General features: G+C 42.7%; 1 protein-coding gene across 2 annotated transcripts in view; it reads left to right on the top strand.

Annotated features, from left to right (window-relative positions):
• The window catches only part of trpc4a (transient receptor potential cation channel, subfamily C, member 4a), a 33,552-nt gene extending 12,996 nt beyond the window's left edge, over window positions 1-20,556 (top strand). For both annotated transcript variants that reach the window (XM_067433592.1, XM_067433591.1), the window contains exons 4-11: window positions 4,513-4,945; window positions 5,052-5,191; window positions 7,304-7,620; window positions 7,714-7,909; window positions 8,065-8,259; window positions 13,994-14,035; window positions 18,318-18,407; window positions 19,304-20,556. In XM_067433592.1, the coding sequence (XP_067289693.1) occupies window positions 4,513-4,945; window positions 5,052-5,191; window positions 7,304-7,620; window positions 7,714-7,909; window positions 8,065-8,259; window positions 13,994-14,035; window positions 18,318-18,407; window positions 19,304-19,843 (1,953 nt within the window). In that variant the 3' untranslated portion in view covers window positions 19,844-20,556. The remainder of the gene's footprint in view (window positions 1-4,512; window positions 4,946-5,051; window positions 5,192-7,303; window positions 7,621-7,713; window positions 7,910-8,064; window positions 8,260-13,993; window positions 14,036-18,317; window positions 18,408-19,303) is intronic.
• Window positions 20,557-21,435: the final 879 nt, after the last annotated feature.

A 21,435-nucleotide genomic window follows, 5' to 3' on the forward strand; every position in this document is an offset into this window, starting at 1 on the left:
TAGGCTAGACTAGTTTTTCCATTTTCGTCAGCGAGTAAAAATAAAAGGTAAAAATATGGTTTAGGCCTACATATTAACATATATTTATATGTTTTATGAATAATTTTCTTAGACATGTTAATTTTCTGTTTATTAAAGTTTAAGTTTATTAAATTAATTCACTATATAAACTGATTCATTACTAATATGCCCAATACTGAAAAAAATGAGATTTTTTTAATTTACTGAAGGTTACAAATGCAATTATATTAATTTACAATATATACACATTCATTATCAATATGCCTAATCTGGTGAAAATGGCTTTGTTAATATTTCTTGTTCGTTAATTAGGCCTAGGCTTCATTATGAACCACATAGCATATTTTAATTTCAACTCAAAATGACGGAATTAGACAAATGATTTTTCATTTGCCTGAATATTTTTGTCTATTGTTTAACATTTCTAACTTAAAGCAGCAGCTGTCAAACATAAATGTTTATTTCAACTGCTTACATTTCTCCCACTTTCGTTGTCGAGTTACGCTCCTAAAATTCGCGCTCATGGCCTCAGCAGTTTCTGTTTGAACATTAGGCCCGCCTACTCTGATTTGATTGGTTTTCTCAAATATTTTGACATTGAGGAGCGGTAACAGACCAATGAGGCTCAGATTTACACACACACACACACACACACACACACACACACACACACACACACACACACACACACACACACACACACACACACACACGTTGGTCTATGTGGTTTACAGGGACTCTCCATAGGCGTAATGGTTTTTATACTGTACAAACCGTATTTTCTATCCCCTTACACTGCCCCTACCCCTAAACCTACCCATCACAGGAAACACTCTGCATTTTTACTTTCTCAAAAAAACATCATTTAGTATGTTTTTAAGGCCATTTGAATTATGAGGACATTTGATATGTCCTCATAAACCACATTTATAGTGTAATACCAGTGTATTACCCATGTAGTTATACAAATTTGTGTCCTCATAAACCACATAAACAGGCTCACACACACACACGCACACACACACATACACACACACACACACACACACACTTCTGCTTCTGACGTGCGCTCTGCTCGACGCCGCTGCAGCAGCGAATTGAAGAACTCAACACACAGACAGACTAAAAGACGGGACGAAGCCTAAGCCTGCCACCAGTTTCATATGTTTTAAAGGTTAATCACATATTTTTAAGTGTCGGAAGATTTGGCACACAATCCTGCAGTGTGACTTCTCCTACGACGACAGTCAAATATCTCAGTTTTTCAAGACAAACTATGACCAAAACGAGAGCTAGAGATTTCTCTGTAGCCTCCATTTCAGTCCCGCGTGTAATGCAGCTTCACCGTCACCGAACGCGTCATTCACTGATGATATAAAACTCAGGACGAGTTTTCTTGCGCGCGTCCGTTTTAGCGCGCCTTGACTATCGTGCAGTCTGACATTAATGCCAACTGAGATCTTACAGTGTGACATGGCTTACATCAGGGATCATGTTCGTACAGTCTGACAAGAGATATTCGCAAAGGATTTTGAAAAATCGCACAGTGTGCAGGACCCATTAAGGAAACACTAATCACCATAATGGTGACTGTAGCAAGGTGAAGGAGCGAGAGACATGGGAGGAGCGGGCGAGACCAGGGACGTGATTGCGAAAGAGCGTCTCCTGCGAGCCACACCGGTCTCGAGTCCTCTCATGAGGAAGCTCGGAGGCATTTAAGGACAAGCGACACCAGTCAAGGAAGAGAGAGGACCAGGCCTGGACATTACGTTGAGTTTTGTTTATGTTTTGTTATGTGTGTGCGGGCAGTCGTCTGTGAGGAGCAGCCCACGGTTTACTTTCGTTTTGTTTATTTATTTAATCAAATTTGTTGAACGTTCACCGGTTCCCGCCTCCTTCCTTCCTATTTCTACTAACGTTATTACAGAGACCGAACATTTTCAATAAAACATCAAATACTAAAACTATTAATTCTCAGTAAGAACTTATATAGATGTGTTCCAGGTTGGAACCAAACTCTGCAGGACAGAAACTCACTAGGACTGAACTGAGGAAAACAATGGTATAATTGTACCATAAGGACAAATTGTACCTTATAAGGTAGTTATACGTTTTGTTCCCCAAGGAACTAAATTGTACCTCCACTGTACCTTTTTTCTGAGAGTGTAGCAATGTTGTGTATTTTACACACTGTGGTTAATTTCAGGTGGGGTGTGAATTTGCATCTTTAAAGCTGTGCAGAATATTTTCAACTCAAGATGGTAGGTTGTGTTTTTATTTCCTCTAGAGCAGGGACCCTCTTCCCAGTAGAATGCAGCTGCAAACCTGATCAAACAAACTCACCTGCTTGTAGCTTTTAGCAATCCTGAAGACCTTGATTAGCTTGTGCAGGTTAGTTTGATTACTGGAGCTAAACTCTGATGGAAAGTGGGTCTCCAGGGCCAGAGCTGCTCACCCCAGATGGAGTTCGCAGAGCGGCTGCAACATTATACATTGTGGATCTAGGTTGCCCCCTACTGTCCACATTACACATTACAAGCTCTTTCTGTTTAAATGTTTGTGTTATGTCATCTTGCAAGCTTTTACTTTTTCATGCATGTGTACAGTATTGTATGTTTGTGATTACTAAACCATGACTGAGTGATGCTTAAAAGCTGTGCAAAATGTTGCCCTTTTATCACATGTAGCATTTGTATGTAATTTAACAGAAGCACAGCATATATATAGAGAGAGACATATACATAGAGTCAAACTGTTGTTGGTCACAGAGCTTATTAATGCAAATAATCCACACTTCCGGGTTGGCCTATAAAGAAACACCGATCAGGCTTAACTTAATGACCAGGTGAAGTAAAGAACACTGATTATCTGTTCATCACAGCACCTGTTATTGGGTGGGATATATTAGGCAACAAGTGAAAATTGTCGTCAAAGTTGATGTGTTAGAAGGAGGAAAAATGGGCAAGCGTAAGGATTTGAGTGAGTTTGACAAGAGCCAAATTGTGATGGCTTGATGACTGGGTCAGATCATCTCCAAAACTGCAGCTCTTGTGGGGTGTCCCCGGTCTGCAGTGTCAGTATCTATCAAAAGTGCTCCAAGGAAGGAACAGCGGTGAACCGGCGACAGGGTCATGGGCGGCCAAGGCTCATTGATGCACGTCGGGAGCGAAGGCTGGACTGTGTGGTCTGATCAAACTACTGTAGCTCAAATTTCTCAAAAAGTTAATGCTGGTTCTGATAGAAAGGTGTCAGAATACACAGTGCATCGCAGTTTGTTGCGTATGGAGCTGCATATCTGCAGACCAGTCAGGGTGCCCATGCTGACCCCTGTCCACATGGGGAACACATGGCACCAGGATGCACTATGGGAAGAAGGCAAGCTGACAGAGGCCATGTGGGGTATTTAAAGGAATTCCCTGGTGGCTGTGGTCTCTTTCAGCAGGATAATGTGCCCTGACACAAAGCAAAAACGGTTCAGGAATGGTTTGAGGAGCACGAGTTTGAGGTGTTGTCCTCCAAATTCCCTAGATCTCAAACCAGTCGAGCTTCTGTCGGATGTGCTGAACAAATAAGTCCAATCCATGGAGGCCCAACCTCGCAAGTTATAAGACTTGTTAGATCTGCTGCTAACATCATGGTGCCACAGCACACCTTTAGGGGTCTAGTGGAGTCCACGCCTCGACGGGTCAGGGCTGTTTTGGCACCAAAAAGGGGTCTAGCACAATATTAGGAAATATTGTTATGCCTGATCTGTGAAAAAAAAAAAAAAAAAAAAAAAAAAAAAATATATATATATATATATATATATATATATATATATATATATATATATATATATATATATATATATATATAAAATAATGTTTTTTTATTTCATTAATTAAATACAGAATACTTTTTTTACCACATATTGTGCATAATTCTGCAGATTTTGCAGATTCTGTGGATTTTGGAAAGAGTAAGTTAAAACCATTGACATCACAAAAAAGAAAATCACATATATTGATGAGTCAGTGTTTGGCTTGCTGCGTTACATGTGTGGCCCAGATGCTTTCAGAAAAGGTGCAGAAAAGATATAGGGATTTAAGCCAGATATGATGAGAACCAGAGAGAGCAGCCTGAGAGAAAAGAACAGAGTGTTACTGTATGCCTTTTTGTTTCTTTTGTGTTTGCTCTTTTTCAAATGGCACTTGATTCTCATTAGGGCATGGTTCTGTTATTTGTGTTCCCCCACAGAGAGCATTTCTTTTGCAAATGCAAAAAATAATGACAGTCTCCATGCATAATAGAAGGCAGAAATGATTTTGCTTCACAGCACATTCCAGAATATGCAAGCAAATCATTAAATTAAACTTCAGACAGAATCTCAGCAACTCTATGCATTTCTGTGTATTGATTTATATATGGGTAACAGTGAATTTACTCCTTTAAGAAAGTCAATTTATTCAATTAGTTAATTGAATCTTTTTTTTTTTATTATTCTGTTGTTAGTTTATAGCACAGCCAAACTGTCAGCAGCTGCTCGCATCTCGCTGGTACGATGAGTTCCCAGGCTGGAGACGCCGCCACTGGGCCAGCAAGTCTGTCACCTGTATGTTCATCGGATTCCTCTTCCCCTTCTTTTCGTTGTTCTACTTGATCGCCCCCAAGAGCCACTACGGCCTCTTCATCCGAAAACCCTTCATCAAGTTTATATGCCACACTGCTTCTTATCTGACCTTCCTCTTTCTCCTGCTGTTGGCCTCCCAACATGTGGACCACAACCACAAACAAAAAAAAAGTGTAAATAACAACACCACCACCCCGCCCCCCACCACCACCACCACCACTACCACCCCATCCTCCCCCACCCCCACCACCGATATGCTGTACTCAAAGCCTACCGCTACCCCAGTGGAATGGATGATCCTACCCTGGGTTTTAGGTAATGTGTGAAAATCTTGTGAAAGAAAAAGTGTGAAAGTCTTATTTGAGCAGTTGGATTTTGATCAGCTGTAGATTAATTTTCGTCAATGTCTTTTGCTTTACAGGCTTTGTATGGGCCGAGATCAAACAAATGTGGGACGGTGGCTTTCAGGATTACATTCACGACTGGTGGAACCTCATGGACTTTGTCATGAATTCTCTGTATCTAGCCACTATCTCGTTGAAGATTGTCGCTTACTTTAAGGTAACAAATTGAAATTAAGTTAACATTTTCTATTGTATTCCTAAAATGACCCCTATAAAGTATATTTGCAAAATAAATAGACGAAATCTATAACTATATTAAACACAATTTGTTTTTGATTAGCATTCAAAGCATTTCACCTTTAATTGTGGATTACTTGTTGCTGGAAAACATATAGGGTTGCACCTGGTTAGGACAAGATGTTAGCAAAGCCGTAACCATGTCTTGAACATTAGGGGCGACCAATTTTTGAAACCTTTTATAAAGCATAAGAAACAAAACAGTGAATGAAATTCTAGGTCAAATTCTAGTTGGAAAATAATAATTTTGGATTCATATATTTGCATTCATTTGGGGGGTCAAATATATTGTGAGTCCCGAGATTCTTCACGTTTAGTGAATAAATAGATGATGTTCGCATTTGGATGCCCTAGAGGTCTGGTGGTTAAAAAGATCCTAGGTGTGTATGACATTATTCTTCCAGACGAATACAAACAAAGTCCTGGCTAATCCAAGCATTATCGTGGCAGTGAATAGATTTTCCATTAAAAAAGTGCATCTGTCCATCATGTAACTGGGGGAAAAAAACTTTTGTCATCGTTACATTCAGAGTTCTGCGTAATGAAGTGCCAACAGAGCAGTTCAAGAATTGCACATATTAGGGGAGATAATTTGGACATTTTTAAACAATGTGTGTGTGTGGGGGGTGGGGGGGTGGGGGGGGACGACTTGTCACCTTTAAAGGGGTGATGAATTGTGGAATCAATTTGAGATTTTGATATATAAAAGTTCATGGTAATAGAAGAATATCCTCTAAGTTTCAGAGCTGAAAACTTCCTTGTTAGTCAAAGAAAAGCTATAGACACCAGACCCAGAAAACGATCGTGCGCTTCATTCTTACGTCATAGCGCTACGTAACACGCCTCTACAGCACGTCTAATCCAGTAGCCTCGCCCACCAACTCATGGAGCTGATCGACTCGTGGCCAGATAGCCAACAACAAAAAACATGCAGAGGAAGATAGCCAGATATTGCGCTATTCCTGGTTGTTGAAGAACACAGTCGCTGCATAAGCTTCCTTCGGATCCTAATATTAGAAATGTGTGGTGGAACTTTATTTTTAATGAAGTCCCAGCTCACGTGGGGAAGACAGTGGTGTTCTGTTCACTTCATTTCACTGCGGAATCATTTGTAAACAAATCTCTGGATTTGCATCCTAAAGGAATAAAACGTGTTTTTATATGTAATAGTATTGCATTGTTATAGATCGATGAATCGCATAATATTCCGTTCTTGATCTGTGCTGTTGTCTTCCTCGAGTCTCGACTTGACATTTGAAGGGCGGCGCGCCTAACATGAGCTAAAGCAACACGATTGCTATACATTTTGTCTAAACTTAATTGTGTTCACTCCACTTAAATAGAAGTGAAATAGAAGCCAAACTTAATCGGTTTGTGTTGTGTTACATGAATGATTTGTGTTGGATTAACTGAAACTGGGCGGGGCTTGTTAGTTCACAGCATGCTTTGCATATGGTTAAATCAAGAGCAAGTAAATGTTGTTATTTTATATGTAAAAGTGTTTTTTATGTATTTTTGAGCAAAACGAGAAAGTGGGAGACTTGATTGTTTTTAACAGAGTTTAATATTCAATTATGTTGGAATTATTAGAACAAATGTAATTATTGTGGGTTACCACTGTGGAGAATTTGCTTAAGCTGTGGACTAATACAACTAATGTCATAACGGCTTTGCTGAAGGAGATTTTAATGCTTAGCATTTAAGATGATAATGTGTGCTATTGCTAGCTAGAAGTTTGTCAACTAGCTAGAGCAGTTTTATAATTCAGCTGTGTAACATTAAAATATATAAAATTGAATGTCCGAATCATGACAGGGAATCATATAAAATTCACTTTGAAAGTACTTAATTGAGTCACTTAAAATGTATTCATTCCATGATGTTGAAGTTACATTAACAAAATATGTTTGTTTAACACAATTGATTCATGTGGGACCAATGTACACAATTAACTAATGTAAATCCAATGCATTTTTTTTTTTTTTCAGTGTACGATGACATACTGTAATTCACAACATTTGTCTTTCTGCAGGACTCTAGCAATGAATTCCGGGAAAAGTGGGAGATGTGGCACCCTACCTTGGTGGGCGAGGCCTTGTTCGCCATTGCTAACATATTTAGCTCCCTACGACTGATTTCTCTCTTCACAGCCAACTCCCACCTGGGCCCTCTTCAGATCTCCCTTGGCCGAATGCTTCTGGACATCCTCAAATTTCTCTTCATTTACTGCCTGGTGCTGCTTGCCTTTGCAAATGGACTCAATCAACTGTATTTTTATTATTATGACCCCAAAAAACCCGGCGACTGCGAGGGCATCCGCTGTATAGAACAGAACAATGCATTCACCACGTAAGGAACTGTAGTTTTCTCCAATGATTTAACCTTCTTTTTGCTCGCTTTGCTATAAATAGTGATCTTGTGTTTTTATTTTTTATTTCACAGTATGTTTGAGACACTGCAGTCGTTGTTCTGGTCCATATTTGGTCTGGTTCAACTGCATGTGACAAATGTTAAATACGAACACGAGTTCACAGAGTTTGTTGGAGCCACAATGTTTGGGACCTACAACATAATCTCTCTGGTGGTGCTTCTTAATATGCTCATTGCTATGATGAATAATTCCTATCAACATATTGCTGTAAGTGTTAAAAATGATTTGTTGTTTTTACATTAACATCTCTTTTTTGCTTTCATTAATTTTATGACTCTTTGGTTATGAATTTTTAAAAGTATAATCTTTCAATTTACTGTTTGATTGACAAATTCAGCTCTTCTCTTTGGTTGGTTCCACAGGACCATGCTGATATTGAGTGGAAATTTGCCAGAACTAAACTTTGGATGAGCTACTTCGAAGAGGGCGGCACACTGCCTCCTCCCTTCAACATCGTTCCAAGTCCAAAATCAGTGTGGTACCTCATCAGTTGGATCAAGAGCAACTGCTTCAATGTTAAACACCATAAAAGAACTGAGACGCTTGGATCGCTTGGGGTAATGAGCTATTTACTCCCCTTTTCTGTTAATAATGAATGGGTTAGTTCATATGTCCCTTGATGTTGTTTAAAAAAAAAATTCCTCCATGGAACACAAGATAAGATTTTTATCAGAATGTACATACTGCTCTACCAGACCAAAAGTAGATGTTGATTTAAATGGTTAAAATATATAAAGGACCAAAAATCACCATTAAACTGGTCAGCTCATTATATTTCCAAGTCTTCTCAAGTCAGTCAATTGCGATGAATGAAAGAAACTAAATGATTCGGTGAACAAAATTATTAGAGCTACTTAGATTCCCTTTCGGGGAACTCGAGCTGCGTCGAAACGCTGTGAGAACGCCTCTGCGTTAATGCGTCGTGAAGCGCCTGTAGAACCATTCCATCGGAAAAAAGATCGATCGTCGGCGTGATGACGTCATCGACCGGAAGCTATAAAACGTCCGTGAAAACAAACAGGAACTAGCTTCTGAGCCTTCAGCAAGCGATCTGTGTGAACCTGTCTGTCTATTTGGTGTTTTTGTCTGTCTATTATCAGAGATTTTCCACCCTTTTTGTTAAATATTCCATATATTAACAGAAAAAAGAGAAAATAAAATAGATAGAAATGGCGAGTGAAAGCAGCAATTTCAGAAAGTGTGTTCCTCCCTGCCCACGCTACATCACGGGCGGGGACACACATCTTCTCTGTGTTGCATGCTTGGAGCGCAGCATGCCCAGGCAGCCCTCGAGGGGGCTGCTTGCGAGCACTGTGAGCGTATGCCACTGAGAACGCTGCGCTCCCGCCGGGCACTCTTCGAGGAGGGTGCCTCGGCTCGTGTTCCCCGCGGCTCTGGTCCCGCTGCCGCCGAGGCGGAGCGGAGGCTGCAGTCGTGGGGATCACAATTGGATGTTGCAGAGGGGTTAGAGAGGGCGCTGCCTTATCTCTGCCCTCACCTGCTCCATCCAGCGGTTCCTCTCGGGGCATGGAAGCACGCATGGCGGTTTCTTCCCCCCCGAGAGAGCCGCCGGTACTTCATCTGTCCAGCTCTGAGGAGGTGGACGTTGAAAGTATCGACACTGAAGATTCGCCACTTCAGTCCCCTGCTAGTGAGGAGCTAGTTGAGGTTTTGACGCGAGCAGTGGCCAGATTAAACATCGACTGGCCCACTGAAAGATCTGAGGCAGGAAGAAAACGTCATAGTAAGCTAGACGAACGCTTCCTGCCGTCTCACGCTTCAGAACCTCAGCGACGGGGCCTGCCGTTCTTCCACGATTTGCACACCGAGGTGGCAAGATCGTGGAAGAGACCGGATTCATATCGTGTCTTCAGCCCGCAGACTTCGGTCTACAGCAACATTTGCGGGCTGAGACAGTATGGTTATGGGGCGATGCCAAAGGTTGAAGAGACGCTTGCGAGCCATCTCTCGCCTTCCTCGGCATCGTCCCTGAAGGCCCCGACTTTACCCACCAGACCTCTAAAAACAACGTCGGCGATGGTGGGTAAAGCGTACTCGGCGGCGGGTCAAGCGGCTGCATGCCTGCACACGATGGCTATCGTGCAGGCATACCAGGCTGACCTGCTAAGGGATTTGGACGGTAGTGATGCTGTGGGGGGTGATATTATCGCTGAACTAAGATCATCAGCCGATCTAGCTCTCCGGGCCACCAAGGAGACGGCCAGATGTGTTGGCCGCTCCATGGCAGCATTGGTGGCTACGGAGAGGCATTTATGGTTAAACCCCACAGACATCAAGGAGAGGGAGAAAGCCTTTCTGCTTGATGCGCCGCTTTCTCCTGGAGGCCTCTTCGGTGACGCAGTTCACACTGTCACCGAGAGGTTCCAGGAGTCGAAAAAGCAAGCTGCGGCGCTCAAGCAGTTCCTCCCTCTCCGGGTCCAGGTCCCTGGGGCTGCTGCTGATACCACCAAGCAGCCCAGGCCGAGTACGAGCTCCTCATACAGGGCTCAACAGAAACAGAGCGTCGCTGCCCGAGCTCCCCCTCAGCGTGGGGACGAGGGGCGGCGCTCTCAGACGAGGCCTTCGAGGGGCAGGGCTGATCTGCGGACAGTCCTGATCGCCAAGAAGGCCTCGTCGAAGCGTTCCTGACGCCAGAAGCGTCAGGACGCTGAGGGTGGTTCCCCCCGTAGGGAAACGGTGCTTACCCCTGCCTACGGTACCCGTTTCCCTACGGCACCCTCGGGGGGCCGCGCTGCCAACCCCGCCGCAATGCCGGGGCGCAGTCGGTCTCCGCGGGCCACCCGAGGGTGGTCCGCACCCCCTTCGGGGGGTCCCCGAGCAGTCAAGTCAGTTGTTCCCTGCCGGTCCGCCGCTTCAGGGCACTGCGCTTGTTGCTCAAAGTACACCAGAGGCCAGCCTCGAGAGGCTGGTTCCCTTAGTAGATTTTCTAGACGAGTGGAAACGTCTACCAAATATATCTCGTTGGGTCCTGCAGATAATAGAAAAGGGGTACGCCATTCAATTCAGAAGTCGGCCACCTCCTTTCTGCGGTGTCCTACCTACAGAGGTGGGCCCGGAGCAGGCTCTGGTAATGGCACAGGAAGTAGAGACACTCCTGCAAAAAGGGGCTATAGAGAGGGTTCCCCCTCCCAGCAGGGAGTCTGGCTTTTACAGCCGTTACTTCATCGTGCCGAAGAAGGATGGGGGCTTACGCCCGATATTAGATCTGCGGCTATTGAATCGCTCGGTGGCCAAGCTAAAATTCAAGATGCTTACACTCAGACAGATTGTAGCGCAGGTCAAATTGGAGGATTGGTTTGTCACCATAGACCTCAAAGATGCGTATTTTCATGTCTCCATCCTTCCACATCACAGGAAGTTCCTGAGGTTTGCCTTCGGGGGAGAGGCATACCAATATCGTGTACTTCCCTTCGGTCTAGCACTGTCACCCCGCACGTTCACCAAGTGTGTGGATGCAGCTCTGGCGCCGCTGCGTCTACAGGGCATCCGCATACTGAACTATATCGACGACTGGCTGATTCTAGCGAATACAGAGCAGATGGCGGTTCAGCATCGAGATGCTGTTCTCGCCCATATGTCGAAGCTGGGGTTGAGGCTGAACGCCAAGAAGAGTGTGCTTTCTCCGGCTCAGAGAACCACTTTTCTAGGTGTGAACTGGGACTCGGTAATTATGCGGGCGCAATTATCGCCAACACGCATAGCATCGATCCTGGCAGCCGCCAAAGAACAGAAGCTAGGCCGAGCCGTCACTGTGAAACAGTTCCAGAAACTGTTAGGTCTCATGGCAGCAGCGTCCAACGTGATACCTTTTGGCCTACTGTACATGAGGCCACTGCAGTGGTGGCTCAAGACAAAAGGGTTCTCCCCGAGGGGAAATCCGCTCCGCACGATCAAAGTCACGCGGCGATGCCTACGTGCTCTGGTCATGTGGAAAAACCCGGGGTTTTTATCTCAGGGTCCCGTGTTGGGGGCTCATGTTCGTCGCGTAACGCTAACGACAGACGCCTCTCTCACGGGCTGGGGGGCGACCATGAGTGGTCGCTCGTCCCAGGGTCTATGGCAGGAGCATCAGCGGCACTGGCACATAAATCGGCTAGAGATGCTCGCAGTGTTTCTTGCATTGAAACAGTTCCTGCCCGACCTCAGGGGCCACCATGTACTAGTCAGAACAGACAACACGTCCGTGGTGGCCTATATAAACCACCAGGGGGGTCTGAAGTCTCGTCCGTTGGACAAATTGGCACACCGGATCCTCCTGTGGGCCCAAGGGAAATTACTGTCAATCAGGGCAGTATATATCCCGGGGGCCCTGAATCAGGAAGCAGACAGCCTGTCGAGACAGGGGCCGAGGCCCGGGGAATGGAGACTCCACCCAGAGGTGGTGGAGCTCCTTTGGAAGGTTTATGGGAAGGCAGAGATAGACCTGTTCGCTTCGGCGGAGAATTCTCACTGCCCGCAGTGGTTTTCTCTGACCCATCCGGCCCCGCTGGGGCTGGATGCCATGGTACAGGAGTGGCCGAGGCTGCCTCTGTACGCCTTCCCCCCGATTGTCTTGCTTCCAGGAGTTCTGGAGAGGGTACGCCGGGACGGGGCCCAGGTACTTCTAGTGGCTCCGAACTGGCCGACCCGAGTATGGTTTTCGGACCTGATATCTCTCCTGGAAGGCTCTCCGATGGAGATTCCGACCAGGAGGGATCTACTCTCTCAGGCGGGCGGGAGATTCCTGCACCCACGCCCAGAGATGTGGAAACTGTGGGCCTGGCCTCTGAGGGGGCTAGGCTCATAGAGGAGGGTCTCTCGGCCGAGGTCGTAGAGACCATCCTACACTCCAGAGCTCCGTCCACAAGGAAGCTGTACGCTTTGAAATGGAGACTTTTCTCAGCATGGTGCAGAGAACGCCAGTGGGATCCAGTTAACTGCCCGGTTGGTACAGTGCTGGAGTTCCTGCAGGAGAGGTTCTCTGCAGGGTTGACCCCCTCCACACTTAAGGTGTACGTGGCGGCCTTGGGTGCTGTCCACGTCCCTTGCAGTGGAGTGTCTTTGGGAAGACACCCTCTAATTACACGCTTCCTTCGTGGCACATTAAGGTTGAGGCCAGTTATGCACTCGAGGGTCCCGGCATGGGACTTGGCCATTGTTTTGAGGGGCTTGTCCGGACCTCCGTTCGAACCTCTGGAGGAGGTTTCGGATAAGTTCCTCACCCTAAAAACCATCTTCCTTTTGGTCATATCATCTCTTAAAAGGATAGGAGATATTCAGTCTCTGTCGGTAGAGCCCTCATGTCTAGAGTTTGCGCCAGGGATGGTGAAAGCATTTCTGCATCCCAGGCCGGGTTATGTCCCCAAGGTTCCTACGAGCCCACGGGGCCCCATCACTCTACAAGCCTTCTGTCCTCCTCCATTTATGACGTCAGACCAGGAAAGATTAAATCTGCTGTGTCCTGTGAGGGCACTGGATACTTATGTCCACAGAGCTGCCATGTGGAGAAAAACTGAACAATTGTTTGTTTGCTTTGGACCCCCTAAGAAGGGGGCCCCAGTATCCAAGCAGAGGATGAGCAAGTGGGTGGTCGAGGCCATCTCACTTGCTTATGAAGCTACCGGGCAGCCATCTCCACTGGCTGTCCGGGCGCACTCAACCAGGGGTATGGCTGCTTCTAAAGCACTTTTGTCGGGGGCTTCCCTCCATGATATCTGTAACGCGGCCGGTTGGTCGTCTCCTTCTACCTTCGTCAGGTTCTACGAACTAGACCTGGCATCTACAGTAGGGGCACAGGTACTCTCGTAACCGTGTGCGCTTCGGCTTCACACATACGAGACACTTGGTCCTATGGCGATGTGGGTATAAGCGTTCTCACAGCGTTTCGACGCAGCTCGAGTTCCCCGAAAGGGAACGTCTCAGGTTACGTATGTAACCCTAGTTCCCTGAGGGAACGAGACGCTGCGTCGCTTTGCCATACTCCCGGCGTGTCCGTGATCACTTACTTCAGGCTTTATCAGAAGTTAGTTCCTGTTTGTTTTCACGGACGTTTTATAGCTTCCGGTCGATGACGTCATCACGCCGACGATCGATCTTTTTTCCGATGGAATGGTTCTACAGGCGCTTCACGACGCATTAACGCAGAGGCGTTCTCACAGCGTTTCGACGCAGCGTCTCGTTCCCTCAGGGAACTAGGGTTACATACGTAACCTGAGACGTTTTCTCTAATATAGCTAAGTAATGTAGGTGTCATAAAAAATCTATACAATTGATTTATTCCTTTTTTTTCAGATTCGAGCTGCTGAAAATGTCCGCACAAACCGCCAGTACCAGGTATTTGCGTCTCTTTCAAACTGATTATTAAATCTGTCCACAAAGTGCACCATGGAAGGTTACAGTCCGTCACCATTTCTTTCTTCTTAGGAGATATTCTTCTTTCAAACGAATACAATCAGTGTTATATTACAAAATGTCCTGGCTAATACAAGCTTTATAATGTGCAGTGAATGAAAACCAAAAAAGTGCATCCATTCATTATAAAAGTTATCCACACGGCTCCACCCGTGAACTTGTACTGATGTCTTTACCTTCAAACTCTTTTGAAATCCAATAGTAAAAATCACAGTACAAAAAGCATTTTTAGAGATTTGGATTACATTTATTGATTATACAAGACAAAGAGCAGCGACATTTGATGGTGGAGAGACTTTAATACTCATAAATAATTACTCCCACCACACATTTTGCAGTTAGTTAACAAATTGCAACCAACATTAATGCTGCAGCCCAGGCAGGGTTTTGAGCCCGTAAGTTACGACTTCAAACCACAACTTTGAAGTGTTCTGGACAAAGTCACGCCAAACTGCCTGAGAGCAAGGAATTGAGGTGGCTAGATGTAAACAAAGCATGATGGACATTACTGGGCTTATGCTCATTTACAATCGTTTCTATTGCCAAGTGTGTTTACTCCTTTCTTATTTCAGGGAAACGGAGGAGAATAAACTGCATAAGGCTAGAGAGGCTGTTATATTCCTTTTTATATTACGTTATTTGTATATTTGGAAATGTATGTCTTTTTAATAAACACCGTATCCATAGGGGGCTGCCATAGTTGTTGCACGGGCTATGTGATGTCAGAGTGAGCAACTAGTACATAATCTATTACACTTTCACGGTTAGAAAAACACGGGTTACGGGTTATGGGTTGACTGGAACGCAGCATAAGTTACAGAGGCCAACAAGCCATCACAGAGCATAGCAACTTATAAAACAGGTTTTAACAGAGCTTATCAAAATGTTAATCTCTGCCGCACTGAAATTAAAAGCAAATTATTGTTCTCCTTTTCGATTTTAGGTTTACCTCAGAAGCAGTTTGCACGTTGTTGGTTGCTTGGTAACAGACCTGAAAGTTATGCCACATTCCAGGCAACCGGTGTTTTTTCAACCAACAAACGGCAGTCGAACCCTTGACTTCCCGCCCGTGTGTTAGGGTAATAGTTTAGGACCCAAGACCAGCAGTGAAAAATTAAGACCAAAATCTGGAGTGCAATTAATTAATCTCAAATCTCACAAGGAGTTCGTAGGTCGTGCTCTACCCGTGTCTTGTAAATATAATTTCTTGACAGTTAAACTCTTCCCTTACGGAAGGAAAATATATTTATCAATATATTACTTGGAACAATACTGTATATTGATGATATACACACACACACACACACACACACACACACACATATATATATATATATATATATATATATATATATATATATATATATATATATATATATATATATATATATATATATATATAGGTCCTTCTCAAAAAATTAGCATATGTGATAAAAGTTCATTATTTTCCATAATGTAATGATAAAAATTAAACTTTCATATATTTTAGATTAATTGCGCACCAACTGAAATATTTCAGGTCTTTTATTGTTTTAATACCAATGATTTTGGCATACAGCTCATGAAAATCCAAAATTCCTATCTCAAAAAATAAGCATATTTCATCCGACCAATAAAAGAAAAGTGTTTTTAATACAACAAAAAGTCAACCTTCAAATAATTATATTCAATTATGCACTTAATACTTGGTCTGGAATCCTTTTGCAGAAATGACTGCTTCAATGCGGCGTGGCATGGAGGCGATCAGCCTGTGGCACTGCTGAGGTGTTATGGAGGCCCAGGATGCTTCGAGAGCGGCCTTAAGCTCTTCCAGAGTGTTGTCTTGCGTTTCTCAACTTTCTCTTCACAATATCCCACAGATTCTCTATGGGCTTCAGGTCAGGAGAGTTGGCAGGCCAATTGAGCACAGTAATACCATGGTCAGTAAACCATTTACCAGTGGTTTTGGCACTGTGAGCAGGTGCCAGGTCGTGCTGAAAAACGAAATCTTCATCTTCATAAAGCTTTTCAGCAGATGGAAGCATGAAGTGCTCCACAATCTCCTGATAGCTAGCTGCATTGACCCTGCCCTTGATAAAACACAGTGGAGCAACACCAGCAGCTGACATGGCACCCCAGACCATCACTGACTGCGGGTACCTGACACTGGACTTCAGGCATTTTGGCATTTCCTTCTCCCCAGTCTTCCTCCAGACTCTGGCACCTTGATTTCCGAATGACATGCAAAATGTGCTTTGATCTGAAAAAAGTACTTTGGACCACTGAGCAACAGTCCAGTGCTGCTTCTCTGTAGCCCAAAAGTGTCTTGACCTGGGGAATGCGGCACCTGTAGCCCATTTCCTGCACACGCCTGTGCACGGTGGCTCTGGATGTTTCTACTCCAGACTCAGTCCACTGCTTCCGCAGGTCCCCCAAGGTCTGGAATCGGTCCTTCTCCACAATCTTCCTCAGCGTCCGGTCACCTCTTCTCGTTGTGCAGCGTTTTTTGCCACACTTTTTCCTTCCCACAGACTTCCCACTGAGGTGCCTTGATACAGCACTCTGGGAACAGCCTATTCGTTCAGAAATTTCTTTCTGTGTCTTACCCTCTCGCTTGAGGGTGTCAATGATGGCCTTCTGGACAGGGTCGGGTCGGGTCTTACCCATGATTGCGGTTTTGAGTAATGAACTAGGCTGGGAGATTTTAAAAGCCTCAGGAATCTTTTGCAGGTGTTTAGAGTTTATTAGTTGATTCAGATGATTAGGTTAATAGCTCGTTTAGAGAACATTTTCATGATATGCTAATTTTTTTAGATTTGGAATTTTGGGTTTTCATGAGCTGTATGCCAAAATCATCAGTATTAAAACAATACAAGACATGAAATATTTCAGTTGGTGTGCAATGAATGTATATATATATATATATATATATATATATATATATATATATATATAGATGTGTGTGTGTGTGTGTGTGTGTGTGTGTGTGTGTGTGTGTGTGTGTGTGTGTGTGTGTGTGTGTAATATATAGAAAAATATACAAATGATTGCCGTTTTCAATATATTGGAAAATATTAATATTAAATCTTTATCTTTATTAATATGTAATCTAAATGTATTACATGATATTTTACAATATACTGCAGTGCAATATATTTTTGTTTCGTAAGGATTTTCAAGGCCTAGCCACGTCATCACTGCAAGGTTGATGATGCAGTCATGGTAAATTTCCACACACTGTCAGTTAATCAGGTTCACGTGTGTCCATAGAGCACTTGTTGACGCTTTCACCCCAGAATTAGTCATGTAGTGACCTTCCAGGTGCCAGCTTGGCCAGAACAACAAGTCCACCCATCCCATTATCATGCCCCGTAATCTGATACTGATCTTTAACACTGAGTGCTGCGCACATACACATACACACAGTTCCTCCAAGGTTGGAGCTGATTAAGCTCCATTTCTCACCAGAAAGTTTCCCAAAACATACTGATAACATGTGCTTTCTCTCAGTGAGAGGTACAGGCAATAGTACTGGCAATATTCATCTTGATTCTTTAGTGTTTCAGTAAAAGGAAATATAAAATAATAATAAATGAAAGACAAATCCATATATTGGAAGCATTCATATCTGGAAGCTATATAATTATATTGAAGCAGCAGTGGATTCAGTGGATTTCAGAATCCAACCTTTCAAGTGAACCAGATCGATGTACTCCCAGGTACGTGCTCTCACGTCACATAGCCCACGAATCAACAATGGCAGCCCATACGGATGCAGTGTTTATGAAAGTTGTACACGGTGAGAAATAGACTTTAGGACAATATAAAAGGTATAACAGCTTCTCTGGCTTTATGAGTTTTTTCTTCTCCGTTTCCAACAAATAAGCAAACAGTAAGCACCCTTGGTTATAGAAATGATTGTAAATGAGCATAAGCCCTGTACGGTTTGCCATGCTTTGTTTACATCTAGCTACCACAATTCCTCACGCTCAGGCAGTTTGGCGTGACTTTGAACGCTACAAAGTCGTGAGTCATGGTTTGTAGTTGTAACCTACGGGCTCAAAATACTACCTGGTACGCAGCATATTTACCAAACTCGATGGAGCAGTTTAAGATTTCCTAACTACAGATTTTGTAAATTAACTTATCATATGTTAAGTTAAGACCAAAGACAGAAAGTTTCTGTTATACACCCCCAGGTTCATGAATGTAATCTCATTTTTAGGAGGTACTCAGAAACCTGGTTAAGCGGTATGTGGCAGCAATGATCAGGGATGCCAAAAAAGAAGAAGGACTAACGGAGGAGAACTTTAAGGTGAATTGTGTATTGTTTTTTTTTAATGTTGTATCAAAGTAAAGAACAATGATCAGTCAACCAACCAATTACACACAAAAAAATATTTTAGTAGTACATTCTAGTACTTAATAATATTTTAAATTAAATTTTATTGCTCAATTAAAATTTCGATATTACTAATTGTGTGCTTTTGTCATTTTTATATTATTTTTATTTAAAATATTTCTATTAAACTTGAATTTATTTTGGTTGCACTGTTATTTCGATTGTTGCCAATTAAGGCAACATTTCTAATTGTTTAATAAAAAATGCTTTTTCTTTTTTATACTTTTTTATAGTTTTGTTTGTCAGTAACAATGCTTATTACATAGTTACTTATAAAATAAATTACTAAATAAGAGGTAAATACATAAGTAAATGTGTGTATATATATATATATATATATATATATATATATATATATATATATATATATATATATATATATATATATATATATATATATATATATATATATAGCCAAAAGGATACTCATTTATAAATATATTATTAATAAATACACATCCATTAATAAATAATAACCACATTCATTAATGTATAAACAAATATGCATTTGAGTTTAAATAATTTTATTATATGAGATACTAAAAGAGCGCTTTATTATAAGACTTATGAAATTTTCCAAAATTATACTACAAAAGTACTACAAAATGCCACAACTGGCCAATCAGTACAAAGATTTCCAAACAATTTAACCTTTAAAAAGCAGGTAAGATTAAGTCATACCTTAATTTAATTTATCATTTATTTTTCAATTTAAATAGACCCTTTAAATGTTTTGTTATTTAACCTTTTTTTTATTGTGTGATTTAACTTTACATGTTTTACTGATCAATGTGTGAATATCATTACAGGAACTTAAACAGGACATCTCAAGCTTCCGGTACGAGGTGATGGGAATGATGAAGGGCACTAAGACTGGCACGCCGACCTCAAAAGGAGCCTCAAACCTAGTGTATCCTGATAACCCTTTGAAGTGCAATTCTGATTCAGCTGGAAGTCAACTGAAGGGCAAAATGAGACTGCAGAGTGTCACCGCCTCTATAATCCTGGAGGGCGCACCCAAAACCCGTGCCTGGAAGGCCGGCAGCTTTAGCAGCCTAGCGGGTAGTTCTATCCCAAACAAGACTGTTAGCCATCAAATGAACTGCAAAGGGACAAACAACCCGGGAGAGATTTACTCCGTGTCAGAGGAAGCCGGTGAATCCGAGATCGGAGAACAGGACAGTGGAGAACAGGGAGGAAACCTCAATTGCAAGGCACCAAAGAGCCCAAAAAAAGAAAGGGACGATGTGAATGAGACCGAGGATGAGGATGATGAATTGTCACACATGCGTTGTATGTGTGACGAAGAAATGAATGAGGCAAACGGATATGAAGGAAGCAAATTATAATGGCGTTCAAGCTGGCAGATCACATGGCCAATGTTGGAGTTCAAAGAGAAAGATGATGTTCTCCCGAAACTTTGCTCTATCCCAGAGGCAGCTGTGATGATGGTGCATCTGGATGATACACACATCAAACGTCATTCTGGGGTCTCAGGGATGATTGTCTCTTTTAGGAGAATACGGGGTCCAGAGTCGTCATTCATAGTGATTTACACTCTGTCAAAAGTGCAAATGCTCCTGTAGTTTATCGCTGCTCTGCTCTCTTTTCTGCTGAATCATATAGAAAGGAGCAATTACGGAACCGTTGCTATTCTGGAACTTTCATTCTGCCTTACTCCGTTAGATTTAGCATTTTATGCTATCTGTGGTTCCACCGTTAGAGATGTCGTTACCGTCATGCAACCTAATATCTTTAATAAAGTTTACTATGCAAATATTTACAACTTTTAAAACATTTTGCATTGTGCACGTATAAGAGGAGGAACAAGTCGAAGGGTGTCTTTTAATAAACGTGGATGAATTTGGTCATACTTGATAAGTCCAAAGTAAACACTGCATATCATAAATGTACTTTGAAGTCATGTTACAGTAATCATGTATGTTTCATCCTATCCTCATTTGTATTCATAAAGAATGAAAAGGAGAACACGGTATTATTACAGCTCGCACAGCATCGGTACATTCCATTTACAGGTTTCCATTTAACAGATCATGAATTAATGCACAAATATAAATAAATAAAAATATGCTGTACTATGACTTTTGAATTATTGTGATCTTGGTTCCCATACACGTTTATTTCAGAAATAAGAGAGATTGGTTACATAATTTGACCATTGCAAAGTTGCATTGGTAAATTAGTGTAGTGTAATGTATAATGGGGTCACAGATTAAGCATTAATACATTTGTGTAGTAAATCTATAGGGTGAAACTGTACTATGTGTATGTAGTGAGTGTCATGATCAAGCTATTTTTTGCTAGTAATAACCGTAACCGTAGAATAAGTGGAATGATTGTCTCCAGGCCGTTGAATTATTGAAAAATAATGCACACCCGAAGTGGTAATGCGTGAACCATTTTATTTTGACCCAGTATGCCCTATTCAAACCAGCAACAGGTTATCTACTGACTGTCCTGATATAAATGGAGGATCTGTAATGGTTTTAATTAGAGTCCTGCAGTGCTACACAGTGAGATGGGGAGTGGTGGCGCATTAAACTGTGGGCAGGTTTCACTATCTAATTCCTTTCACATTCTCCGTGCTTCAACGGGGTACAAAGGCCTGTCTATAATTTATTTGAATTAACACCCTAGAGAGTCCAGTGTGCAGACCAAGGGCACTTGAATGAAGTTTAAAAGAGCAGCAAGTCATTTGCACTGCAGTAAGGGGAAATGTGGTGACATGCTCTGCTTTCAGCATGTTAAAATCCAGAACTGTGGAGTGGACCTCACAGGCATTTTGAACAGTTAATGGGGAAATTTTGACGTTTGCATGCTCCAGACAGATGGTCGGCCTGTCAGTCTGTGCATTAGAAGTGAGGATTTATTCAGTAACTCTTGTTGCATGTTCCACTACTAGGTGGTGAAAAGTGACTCA

This window comes from Pseudorasbora parva, chromosome 23 (assembly GCF_024679245.1).
Source record: "Pseudorasbora parva isolate DD20220531a chromosome 23, ASM2467924v1, whole genome shotgun sequence".
In the NCBI taxonomy this organism is placed as follows: Eukaryota; Metazoa; Chordata; class Actinopteri; order Cypriniformes; family Gobionidae; genus Pseudorasbora; species Pseudorasbora parva.